The sequence below is a fragment of the Geotrypetes seraphini genome, chromosome 8 (genome assembly GCF_902459505.1).
Source record: "Geotrypetes seraphini chromosome 8, aGeoSer1.1, whole genome shotgun sequence".
Lineage (NCBI taxonomy): Eukaryota > Metazoa > Chordata > Amphibia > Gymnophiona > Dermophiidae > Geotrypetes > Geotrypetes seraphini.
The window spans coordinates 131565288-131578278 of record NC_047091.1 but is presented as its reverse complement, the minus strand read 5'-3'; the positions used below and the strand labels follow the sequence as shown (position 1 = coordinate 131578278).

At 43.3% G+C, this 12991-nt stretch overlaps 1 protein-coding gene across 6 annotated transcripts in view; it reads right to left on the bottom strand.

Annotated features, from left to right (window-relative positions):
• Window positions 1–144: 144 nt before the first annotated feature.
• GGT1 (gamma-glutamyltransferase 1) overlaps window positions 145–12991 on the bottom strand; it is a 90813-nt gene continuing 77966 nt past the window's right edge. For all 6 annotated transcript variants that reach the window (XM_033956478.1, XM_033956482.1, XM_033956477.1 and 3 more), the window contains exons 12-13: window positions 6191–6304; window positions 145–1224 (exon numbers count right to left, since the gene is read on the bottom strand). In XM_033956478.1, the coding sequence (XP_033812369.1) occupies window positions 1078–1224; window positions 6191–6304 (261 nt within the window). In that variant the 3' untranslated portion in view covers window positions 145–1077. The remainder of the gene's footprint in view (window positions 1225–6190; window positions 6305–12991) is intronic.

Genomic DNA, 12991 nt, shown 5'->3' with positions numbered 1-12991 from the left:
TTGCTACCCCTCCTGAAGACGCCTATCGGGCGAAATTCAGGTCTGGGTAGAGGGGAGCAAACAATGGGAAGATACGAGGGAGATTTTGATTGCACTATTGATCAAGCACGTGGTGTGCACTAAAAGGAGTTTTTCCTGCTGAGCTGCTGGGATTTACTATAGCATGAATGGAATTGGAGCAACATTCAACAAACTATAAGCAGATAAGTGCCTTAGCACCAACAAATAGTTTCAGTAACATAATTTTAAAGTGAAGCTAGAATCAATATGGGGACATTGAAGTGTGGTGATGGTCCCTAAATTGACTCTTTTGTGACTCTGTTGCAGGAGACATGGGTTCTGAACAATTCATTTATACACTAATTAAATATATATCATAATATTATTGAACATTTATTCCCATATTCAAATTTTTGTGAGGTTTATTAAATAATATATGGGATTTTTTAAAATATATACTCCTGTATGCTTTTAAGGGGACTAATAGCCATATTTTCTTGGAATGTGTTCCCTTTTTAGTTCTGAAAATCAGATGCAGCATTCTTGTTTTTTGTATTCTTGTGTGCTGGCTGCTTTGAATGCTCAATAAAAATTGTTTTACAAGAAATTGTAACTTTTTTTTACCTCTCATTGTTTTCTTTATTGTCCGTTGCACTATCCTTTCTTTTGTCCTTTCACACACTTCCCTGATTTATATATTTATTTTATTCTGTTAATTGCTTAGACATATTTTTGATTAGCGATATAGCAAATAAATTGAATCTTGAACCCTGACATGCATCTGCGCTCCAGAGGACAATTTATTACTGGCAAAAACATGGAGAAGCCTGGTAAGGAAGATCAGGAATGATGAAAAAGGATACAAAGTGCATGTGTGCACGCATTAGGGTGGTGTACCGATAACTTTACACCTTTTGTCATTGCATAGGATTTACAGATATATATATATATTTATGTATGGGAGTCTCTGATGAAACTACCATGTATGTTCTTCAGTAGCAAGACTTGATCCCTGAGTTATGGTTAATGTTTATCCCAGCTGGAGAAGGTCCACAGTGGGTCTGACTTAGCCAAAGGTCAGTAGCCAGCTGGAATACCCCCTTTCCGGGAGTCTGATGCAGCAGCCAGTTTGCCTTCAGTTCGCAAAATAGCTTGGACAACAGACCCAGCAATTGCAAGATGTGTGATCTCATGATGTCTCTCCTTTAAACTGTTTTCTATACTCTGAAACAAAAGAAAGAGTATAAGGTTTATTAAATAAGTGATTGACCAAAGCAGGCAGCAGGGAGTGGAGCTAGGGGGGTACAGGGGCGGAGATTGGCAGGTCTGGGGGCGGGTCTAGGGTGTCCGGATTTTACAATCATAAAATCTGGCAACCCTAAGTATGCAAAACATTCATAAAAGCAAAAGGAAAATATCTGAAACATCTGAAAACCTGGCTTTTCTCAAAAATTGTAAGCCTCTCTCCAATTTAGGAATCAAGAAATCTCTTGTATCTGGCATCCCAAGTCCTCTAAATATTCTTCACACTTCCACCTCTAACCCTCTGTTGTAGTTCCTTCCTATTTCATCTACTGTAAACCGCGCCAAGCTCTACGAACGTGGAGATGATGCGGTATACAAACCTAAGGATTAGATTAGATAAATCAGACAAACAGCATAGAAGATGAAGAGAAAAGTAAAAAGAAGAATTAATTGCATAAAAGGGTATCTACAACAATCTAAAAACCTATCTCTAAAGGGAAGACATAAGGAGGGACAGAAAAAAGTAACAAGAGAAACTGAGCTACCCTAACTATGCTGAAAAAAACTAATGCTTGAAAAGACAAATGTGAATAAACAACCACATTCTCAAAGCAGACTTACCGCCTGATATTCAGCACTGCTTAAATGGCCAGAAATGGCTCATGTTGGTTAAATAGTGCTAAGTCAGCTAACCACAAATATTTAGTGCAATATAGCCATATAGCCACTGAATATTAGCTTAGTGGATAATCAGCTATAGCGTTTGACTTTAACTGCCTATCCGTTAAATTTAAAGAAGGAAGTGTAACCAGACACTCATGAAATCACCAGACAACAACGGTAGGAAAAATTATTTTATTTTTAATTTAGTGATCAAAATGTGTCCGTTTTGAGAATTTATATTTGCTGTCTACATTTTGCACTATGGCCCCCTTTTACTAAACCGCGATAGCGGTTTTTAGCGCAGGGAGCACTGCGGGGCATTCAACGCAGCTCCCTGTGCTACAAACCGCTGTAATGGTTTAGTAAATGGGGAGGGGGTATATTTTTATATAGTTGTTACTGAGGTGACATTGCATATTTTAATATCATCTGCCTTGACCTCTTTGAAAAAAACCCTGAATATAACATTTTCTCTGCGTACAGTGTGCTTTGTGTTTTTAAAAATTTTATTGTTGGTAGATCATTTTGACTTGGTCATTTCAAAAGTAGCTTGTAAGCCAAAAAAGTGTGGGCACCCCTGATTTAGGCTCAACGTGACTGCGGTAGTCAACCCAGCTAACTCCCGTGGTCTGAATATAGGCCTCTTAAACTTTAAAGGGTCCAGTTAGGACATGCTCCTGCTTTGGTAAACCCCACTGAGCTGGCCATCTGCCAATATTCAGTGATACTTAAATAGGCAGAGCTGCTGAATATTGCTTGTGACAGCCAAGGCTCTGTCCAGTTCATTCCAGGATGGAGCATGGGCAGAGCCCACTCTTAACCAGTTCAATATGCAGATAAAGTTAGGACAGCAAAAAGCCTGTCCTAACTTTATCCACCAAGCTAACCTTGTACCAGTCTGAATAGCAACTAGTAGGCAGCTAGCTTCTGGGTGACTGCTATAATCCAAATATTCAATGCCGGTGCTTGGACATAACCCAGTATTAAATATCCAGGCTCAGTGCAGCCCGTGGCTGGAAGTGGCTTAAAAACCGCTAATCACTGTGAGGGAAATATTCCCCCTAAATAGTTAAGATTAAGCTTAGATCTTTTCTGGAAGTCCATTCCACAAATACATCAACAAATATGCAAGAGGCACGGAGAGACAAAGAAGGTGCAACTGAGTGGATCTAAGAGAACCTGTAGAAGAATGAGGTATTAAAAGAAAAGCTAAGTAATATGGAAGACCTGCGTTTAAGTCATCATAAGACAATAAAATGGCATCTTACATTGAAAATGGTGAGAAATAGGTAACCAGTGGAGGGTTTGCAATAAAGGAATGGCATGATCGTATTTATTGACCCTAAACACAAAACACACTACTGCCTTTTGAGCTGTTTGATGATTTGTCATTGAGCGAACATTCAACCTAGCAAGCAAAGAACTGCAATAATTTATTCTGTTAAAATGTAGAGAATTAGTGAGGGGAATTCATAAAAGGGAATTAAGTGTGTTAGCGCACGCTAACCGCTAAAGATGCCCATTATATTCCTATGGGCATATTTAGCGGTTATTGCTTGCTAACACTTTTAACACCCTTTTATGAATGTCCCCCTGAATTAAGCATTGAAAATCTTTATCAGTTAAAAAAAAATATTGCAGCTCTTAGCATCGGTAATGTAAAAACTGATTTTTCTGAATTAAGCTTCAATTTGTGTCCTATAAGCGGTTTGCAACTACTAAGAGACAAGAGTTAAGTGACAGAATTTGGAGGAAATGGAATGGAAAAGGGATGGGATTTTATACACCACCTTTCTGTGGTTACAATAAAATCAGTTTCCATACTATATGCAAAGGATCAATAGATGCAACAATTTGAATGTCATTGGCAAAACAAACTAGGTTCATCAAAGCCTTGCATAAGAGTAAACAAGGGAGACAGAAACAAATTAAACAATGTAAGAGCTAAGATAGAACCCTGTGTGAGCTGATAACTAATTATGCCCCAAGACCTGAAAGGTTCTACCATTGAAGAGAAGATAAACCATGGAAGAATCCTACCACAGCCTTTACTCCCCAGGTCACAAGGGGCTGCAGAAGCTAAAGAGGCAGAGTTCCCAGTAGAGAATGACACGGTGGCCATTACCCACGGGTAGCCACGGGTAACCTGCCGAAATGGTGGGGGAGAAGAAACTGCTCACTGCAGGTATGGGGACAAGGCCATCCACTGTGGTGAATGGCCTTGTCTCCGCAATTAAGGGAGGGAACGCACGGCCCCCTACCTCCTTCCTACCTACGGGCCGCATCTATCTCCCTCCCCCCTTACCGGAAGTTGCATCAGAGGAGAAGCTTCCGCCCGCAGACGCACGCAACTTCAGGCAGGCTCCGGCAGCTTGCACAAATTACATTGTAACGTGCCACAAAAGGTAAGAGGGAGGGAGGGAGATGGTCGGACTGCGTGAGGGGTGCTGAAGGGCGGTAGAAAGGAACAGACGCTGAAGAGGGTGGCAAGAGGGAAGGGTGGTGGTGGAAAGGAATGGAACAGACGCTGAAGGAGGGTGGAGAGGAACAGACGCTGAAGGGAAATGTGGAAGACAGAGTGAGGAGAAGACGCTGGAAGGGAAATGGGGAACAGAGAGTGGGGAGAAGACACTGGAAGGGAAGAAGACAGAGATGCCAGACCAATTGGGGGGGTGGAGGGAGAGATGGAAGGGAGAGGCACAGTAAGAGCAAATGGAAGACGCAGAGAGAAGGCAGACAGTGGATGGAAGGAATTGAATGAGGAGAAGATGAGGAAAGCAGAAACCAGACAACAAAGGTAGAAAAAAATAATTTCTATTTATTTTCTCTTTTTTTGCTTTAGGATAAAGTAGTATATTAGTTATGTTGATAAAAATTTATAAACAAAGCCCTGTCAGCTTAACATCTCTTTCTCTAGTTCAGCAGCCAGAACTTTGATTTATAAGGAAAGAATAAGCTAAATATTGCAGTACTAAGGCTTGTATGGATGCTGCAGGGACAGTGGTCACGGGGATGGGGCAGGGACAGGGATGGAGCGGGAACAGTGGTCACAGGGACGGGGCGAGGACAGGAACGGTAGTCATGGGGACGGGAACACATATTTTTTTCCCCTTGTCATTCTCTAGTTCCCAGCCCCTGAGACAGGGAAGAGAATTTGCAGTTCCTAGGATTGTTTCATGGTGATGCTGAAGGGCAAAACTTTAAGATACAGGTATGTTGGGTCTGATTCTAAGGAATGATTACAAAAATGGGGAAATTGCCCCCTATAATTGTTAAATAAAGGCTTATGGTGTCATTTCTCAATAGAGTTGGACTGTTCTGGTTAAGATGAAAATTAAAAGCAGCAGGAGGAAGGTGCTGGAATGAAACACTTTACATGGTGCCAGTGCCTCCCTACTCATGTTATCTACTTCATCCAATCCCTGTGTCCCCAAAGCTCTGGCTGGGGGTACTGATGGAGGAGGGGCAGGGGTATAAAATCTTATATACAGTGGGAGATGATTTGTCCAGATTGCCGTACCATCAATGTTTTGTTTCCTACAATTTCAGTTCTTACAGTGGTGTAGTAAGGGGGGGGGTCCACTCTGGGCACGGTCCTGGTAAGGGCGCTGGCACCCATCCTCTTGAACCCCCTGCCGCACATGTGCAACTCTTCCCTTCCCTCATACCTTTTTAATTTTCCCTGCATGAGCAACAGTACGAACATGCTGCCCACGTCAGTGTCGCCTCTCTCTGATGTCACTTCTGGGCCCAGCACCTAGAAAGTGATGTCAGAGGGACAGCTGACATGACGCAGGCAGCAAGTTCGTGATGCTGCTCATGCCTGGAAAATTTAAAAAGGACATGGGAAGGAGGCATGCGCATGACGGGGGGGGGGGGGGCTAGAGAATAGGGCAGGGGAAGGGTGCCAGTGCCCTGGGTGCCACTCACCCTCACTACACCACCCAGTTCTTGTAATAATTTGGGGAGGTTTTTTTAACATTTTAATACAAATGTCATTCAAGAAGGGAGTTGGGATTAATAGTGGTATAAAACATTGATTTGATTTGTAGACACCTGTTTACAGGTCAGTTTATAACACTTTCATGTCATGCTATGTATATATATTGTGAAATTTAAAAAGATTTGAGATTTTAAAAAAAGTGTCATTCAAAATTTGTTTCCCTAAAGTATGACTAGCTCGTTGGAAACAGGACTATCCTGAGCTATGGCTGCACCTTGTATGACTCACCCACTGGTGTCCCCATTCCCTGTCTATTTTGCAATTGCCAATGAAACCAACCTGCTCCACTGAATTCTCCAGCTGTGTAACATTGGGCAGGAGCTGATTGTGAAGACGAGGCTCCTCAACAGCTTTCTTAATGTCATAGCCAAACCAGAGAGCGTTTATTAACACCTGAAAGAAAGAAGCACCTCAATCACTAGCACTCAGCCTTTTAGCTATAAATATCTTTGATAGAAACATCAGTAGCATAAGTTCCATATTTACAAGCATTCATTAAGAACCCGATAAAGCCCTTAGGAATGACACAGGGCCACAAAGCCTGCACTCAAGCCCTGGTAACAACCAGGAAAGAGCCTTGCTCTCAGGGGAATGGTCTCCGAGCCACCAATGGTTAAGGCAGGCTGACCAGGCAGGTGCCCCGTAAAAGGGACATCCTCCTCTGACCAGAGAGTCTGTGTCTTCTCCCAGGCAGAGCTGCCCCAGTAGCACTAATAACCTCTGGAGCACTACAAGCCTCACAATTCGGATAAAACCCCCAAAATAAAAAATTCAAATCAGAACAGATCAGAAAGACACCTTCCAACTTGCTCGTAGAAGGAAAAAGTGAGGAGCTGGGGCACAACCCAGAAATGCAGGAAGTGCAGCCATGAGAAAAAGGTAGATGATGCCTTCTAGAAACTCGGAGAATAACTCACTGATTCAAGACTCATGTGTTTTGCACTAGAAAATATATTTGCGTTTTTGGATACCAGTCAGTAGGACTTTCTTGTATGATCCTGCCTGATTTTATGACATAGAAAAAACAAGGAAGGCAACCAAGTCACATCAAGGTCTGCGAGGGGGAAGCTCAAAGTGCCTAACTTGGCTCACAACTTACAAACCAAATATAGTGTAACAGGTCAAAAAACATGTCACATTATATGATGTTATAGGGCGCTCTCAGTGTGAACCCTCAGTGATAGGAGCACAGCTCCGACACTTCACTTCTGGGTCAAGGCAATAAGCCTCCACCCGCACACCATCATCGAGCGCCTTGTGTGTGCAAAAATCAAACCAATCAACAATCAAAGTGAGTAAATGAAACTCAACACAAACAACCTGAGCGACCCCCACACAGACCCTGCCAGCCAAACCCCCTCAAAAAGCTCACACAAAATCACAAACAAAGTCAAAAACCATACCAAAAAGTGAAAAACATATCCAAAAGAAACAATACTTATCCAAAACTGTCACACAAACGGAAAAACCGCGCCAGGAGGAAAGGTTCAACCGCGCTGGTTTCGGGAGGAGCCCTTCTTCAGGAACCTGGCCTCCAACAGAACACAAGCAGAGAGGAAGGCTGGAGGGCGGGGTGCCCGGGAGGGAGAGCACACCGGCTAAAACAGATCCACAGATGACATCATGCACAAACCAACCAATCATATTGTGCCAGCACTCAACACAATCAGAACCACAGAAAAGAGAGAGAGAGAGAGGGAGAGGGAAAGAGGGAGGGAAAAGGGAACACCCACCAATAGGAACACCACAATCAAAAAAGTCCCCCCCCCCACACACACACACAAGCACACCACACACTGCATCCAAAATCCACTATCCAAAAGGAGCCAAAAACCCTATTAAACAATGGTATTCCATTCCACACTTTCGTTAAGGCCATTCGGCTGAACAGATTGTAATTGAAAAATCCAATATTGTTCCCTGAGATTCAGATGAGCCTGTCGATCCCCCCTAAAGTCCCAAGGGACTTGCTCAAGCACGAACCAGGATAGGTCAGTAAAACAGTGACCAAGATCAGCACAGTGGGGTACCAGAGGGGCAGACTGGGATCCAGTACGGATCCGGCTTCTATATTCTTGCAGTCTGACCCTGACACTTCTGCTGGTCCGTCCCACATAGCACAAACCACACGGGCAGATGGTGACATAAACTACCCATTTAGAATCACACGAAGTTTGCGCTCTGAGGTGGTAAGTGCGTTGAGTCCGGGGATGTTGCCAGGTAGAAATTGACAGAGATAAATGACACATATCACAATGTCCACATGGTTGATGGCTGCCCCCACTGTGGGCCCGACTCCTGGTAGCCAGAAGGTCCTTCAAGTTCTTGGAACGAGCAAAAGCAATACACGGGGTCTCCTTAAAAATAGTATGGTGTCCCAAAACATGCCAATGCTTCCTCACAATATTAGCTATCTGGTGGGCTTGATTGGAGAATGATATGACACACACCTGTTGCTCTAAAGGTGGCCGAATAGCAGGAGCCCTTAGCAATTCAGGGTTAGCATTGCGGGCTCTACGGTACGCTCTTCTGATAATCCATTCAGGATAGCCACGAGCCTTAAAACGCAGAGACAGAGCCTTTGCCTGAGCCTTATACTCTCTCAATGATGAGCAAATCCGACGAATCCTGAGGAATTGCCCCACGGGCACCGACTGGTGCAACCGGACAGGATGGCAGCTAGTATAATGTAAATATGAAGTCCTATCCGTAGGTTTGCGAAACACAGTAGTGACCAGTTTACCCTGCTCTTTGCTAACCCTGGTATCCAGATAGGTGACACTGCTTGTATTGACCGTGGCAGTAAACTTTAAATGCCTATCAAGAGTGTTAAGCCAAGTCAGAAACTCATAAAACCTGGCCTTGGTGTCAGTCCAGATGAGGAACACATCATCAATAAAGCGGAGCCATGTGGCGATATGGATCATCCATGCAGATGGATATAACAGACGTTCCTCAAAATTAGTGACATAAAGATTAGCCACACTGGGGGCCATGGCTGTTTAGGATTTGTTTGGCAAATTAGGAGTGTGTTGTTGTTGATTTTATGACATGACAGATAGGTAAGTAGCCCATTTTATGTTATTTTATAAAGGCAATGTATTTGGTGAATCTCTTCATAAAGGTGATTACCGTAAGAAAGCTCAATAAATAAATAACTAAAATAAAACAGACTCCTAAATCTATTTCATTTATTTCTTCTGTACCAATGGCCAATTTAAAAAAAACAAACAACAAAAAAAAAACCTTATAATTTAAAAAAACAGCATTATAAAACCTTAAAATCAGATCACAGAGTACACAATCCCAGGAGAGGCACCTGCACACTTATCTTGCTCAGCAGGCTGGCTGCTGCTATGCAGCAGCACTTAACCGAACAGTGCCACCATCAGTACTTATGAACCATTTTGAAAGTGGGCAGGAGAGGGGTGTTACAGAGACAGAAATTATGCAGGTACCAGTAATATTCAATTCCAGGGCCCACATAAGTAACTGGGCAAGTGTTAGGTGACATCGACTCGTGTTCGAATCATAGCGATTTGATTAATTACAGATCTATAAAGAAATTGGTTTTATGATAGTCCAGTGGTGATAGTCCCCATGGTTGTTTTCAACCTGTCCAACCATCTGATTGCAGGTCGCCCTCTTCGCCTGGTTCCTTCGATCTTCCCAAACATGATGTCCTTCTCCAATGATCTTTCTCTTCTGATCTGCAGCTCTACAGGAAGTCCAATTTAAGCACTTACATAGGGCTTTTTTACATAGGGTGCATAGAGAGAGGGGTGCCAGCATGTGATTATAGGAAGACCCGAAGTGTAGTAAATGTAAGCAAGCCTCAAGCTCGCTTTTGCCCTCCTTTGTGGAATGGTCCAGTCTGACCTTATGGAACTACTCTTTCACGCAGCTTCAGCTGGTGTTCCAACGGGAGCTGGAATGGGATTATAAAACCTTGATGTTAGGGGATCAGACCCTGTTGGAGGAACAGGGCCTGACCCTTTCTCTTGGCGCTTCATTTATATGACCCTGTTAACAGTTAAAACAACTTATTTTGCAGCACTGGACGCAGGATGAGGCCATACCAGTGGAGGAATGGATTCAGCAAATGGGTGAAGTAGGGCGTTTCAAACTTTGTTATTATAAACATACCATGAATCAGGAAGCCAAGGCTTACACAGCACTGTGGAAAGCATACTTTCATCTCCTCTAGTCTCTTGATTTGGGGTGGGGAGCATAAGAACATAAGAAGTTGCCTCCGCTGGGTCAGACCAGAGGTCCATCGCGCCCAGCAGTCCGCTCCCGCGGCGGCCCATCAGGTCCATGACCTGTAAGGTGATCCTTATGCTTCTATCTATACCCTTTCATAATCCTATCTCTACCTCTATCTGTATCCCTCAACCCTGCATTGAGCAGGGCAGGATTAAATTTGTCGAGGGCCCCTAGGCACACAATTACACTGGGCCCCCTGCCCTGCCCCACCATGCGCCCAGGCGGAAATAGGAAGCTGTGTCAGAGGGAAGCTTTGGGCAAGCAGCACCGCTTGCACAATTACAGTTCCCATTGCCTTTCTTACCCGCGTTGCTTGCTTGTCTTACTTTCCGTCGATGGGGGAGGGCTGCGTTGCCGATTGGGGGGGCCGCATTGCCGATCGATGTTGGAGGGGCCCATCGCTGTTTGGAAAAAACAATGTTGATGCCCTCCTTCATCGGGCCCCCCCTGACCATTTCGGGCCCTAGGCACGTGCCTACTTGGCCCTATTGGTTAATCCTGCCCTGGTGAGGAGGGGTGTTCGTAAATGGTAGGGGGGGAAATGCCTGTTCCATGGGTGATTGTTGAATGAGGGTTGGTTTGCGAGTTGTGTTCTCCATGTACGGTGGTTTGCCAAGGAGATGTTTGGGTATAGCGAAAAGTGGGGTCTGGGAGAACAGGCCCATATTGGGCTCCTTTTACTAAGCTGTTGTAGCGTTTTTAGCATGCGCTGCAGATTAGCGCATGCTAACTCCCCACGCTATGCGGAAAAACTAATGCCAGCTCAATGGAAGCGTTAGTGATCCTAGCGCACCACGGCATTGTAGTGTCATGCTAAAACCGCTAGCGCAGCTTAGTAAAAGGAGCCCATTGTCTCTATGGACTGGTTCTTTATTTCGGTACTATCTACTACTACACTCCTGTGCCATTGTTTAGGTATTTGTGTAGTTGAATTTTTGCTAGCCGAATGGCTTTCATACAATGCGGCTTGATGATGCTTTTTATGATGCCCTTCTGTTTTCTGCTGTTTGCCTTTTTGTAACGTTTGTGTAAGAGCATTCTATGGTATTGCTGTTTCTGTTTTCCGTTGACTCCTTAATAAAGATGATTTAAAAAAAAAAATTTTAAAAAAATGAATAAGACAGTCGTAACTTCATCATTTGGGCTTCAACTGACATAGCTGGGTTAATGTCTTCCAGAATCGATTTGTTAGTTCTTCTGGCTGTCCACGGCATGCGTAAAATCCTTCTCCAGTACCAAAACTCAAATGAGTCAATATTCTTTCTGTCTTGTTTCCATAGTGTCCAGCTTTCACATCTGTAATTGACCACCAAGAAAATGAGTGCATGGATAAGTCTGATCTTGAGTGTTATTTTCTTGCCTTTGAATACTTGTCGAGAGCCTTCATTGAAGAGCAACTAAGTGCTATTCTGCGGAGTATTTCTTCCCTGCTAGTTGCTTCTTTGTTTACAAAAGAGCCCTTTACGACTTCTATTCTATTGCCTTCAAGCTCAAAATCTTCATTTTCCATGTTCATGATCTTCGTCTTGTTTATGTTCAGTTCTAATCCCGTGTTATGACATTCAGCTTTGACTTTTCTCAGTAGATACAGCATGTCTTCTTTGTATCATCTGCATAGCACAAGCTGTTTATATTTTGACCGCTAACTTTGAAACCAATATTCTCTTTTTCCACATTTACTTTTATGAAGATGGCTTACTTATTAAAGCTGAACAGGTAAGGTTACAAGTTGCATCCTTGTCTGACGTTACATTTTATTGAAAACTAATCAGCGTTACCATATTCAGTTCTCACTGCAGCTTCTTGATTTTCACAGAGGCTCTTTATCAGTTGAGTTATGTGTTTGGGTATTCCCATTTGTGCTATCATGATCCACATAATCATAAGCTTTGCTGTAGATGATGAAGCAAAAGTATAGGCAAGTAGGATTGCATGAATAGCACTACCACAAAACTACCACTAGAGGTCACAGCAGTCATTTGGATGCTGGAGCTGGTCTGGGCAGGAAGAACTGGGCATGCGACGGATAGGTAGGCCTAAGGGAGAGGGTGCTATTGGAGGTGCACATTGTTTGCTGGGAGGTGGAGGGAGGGAAGAAGAGTTGCTGCTATTCTTTGAAGGGGGATCAGAATCTGTAGGGGAATGGACATAGTGCTGTGGCTCACTTGTTGAGCTGCTGTCTCTGCACCCAGAGGTTGTGAGATCAAATCCCTGTGCTGCTCCTTGTGACCATGGGCAAGCCATTTAGTTCTCCAGCTTTGAAATGCCAAAGCAACAAAAAGGCAGTATACAAGTCCTCGTCCCTTATGCATATCCAAACTGATATTCAGCCAGGATCAACATAAATGTTTTATGTGGGTCCCAACTAGAGAGTTGCACAGGGACAGAAATCCCACCCGTCCCCGCCAAAGTCCCACCCATCCCCACCTGTCCCCGTGAGGAATCCCACCCGTCCCCACCTGTCCCCGCGAGGAATCCCCTCCATCCCCACCCATCCCTATAAACTACAGAAATATTTATTTCATTTAATTATGCTCCTGAATTAAAGGCTCTGGTAGAAACCCATTTACAAATAAGCAAAAAGACTTTATTAATTTGGAAATATTAATTGGGAAGATTACATACTTTGTAAATGGGTTTCTACCAGAGCCTCTAATGTTTATAAATTTTTATCAACACAACTAATATACTACTTTATCCTAAAGCAAAAAAAAAAAAAAAAAAAAAAAATATATATATATATATATATATATCTATATATATAAAATCGGAGGTATGTATGTGTGTATGTATGTATGTATGTGCCGCGATCAC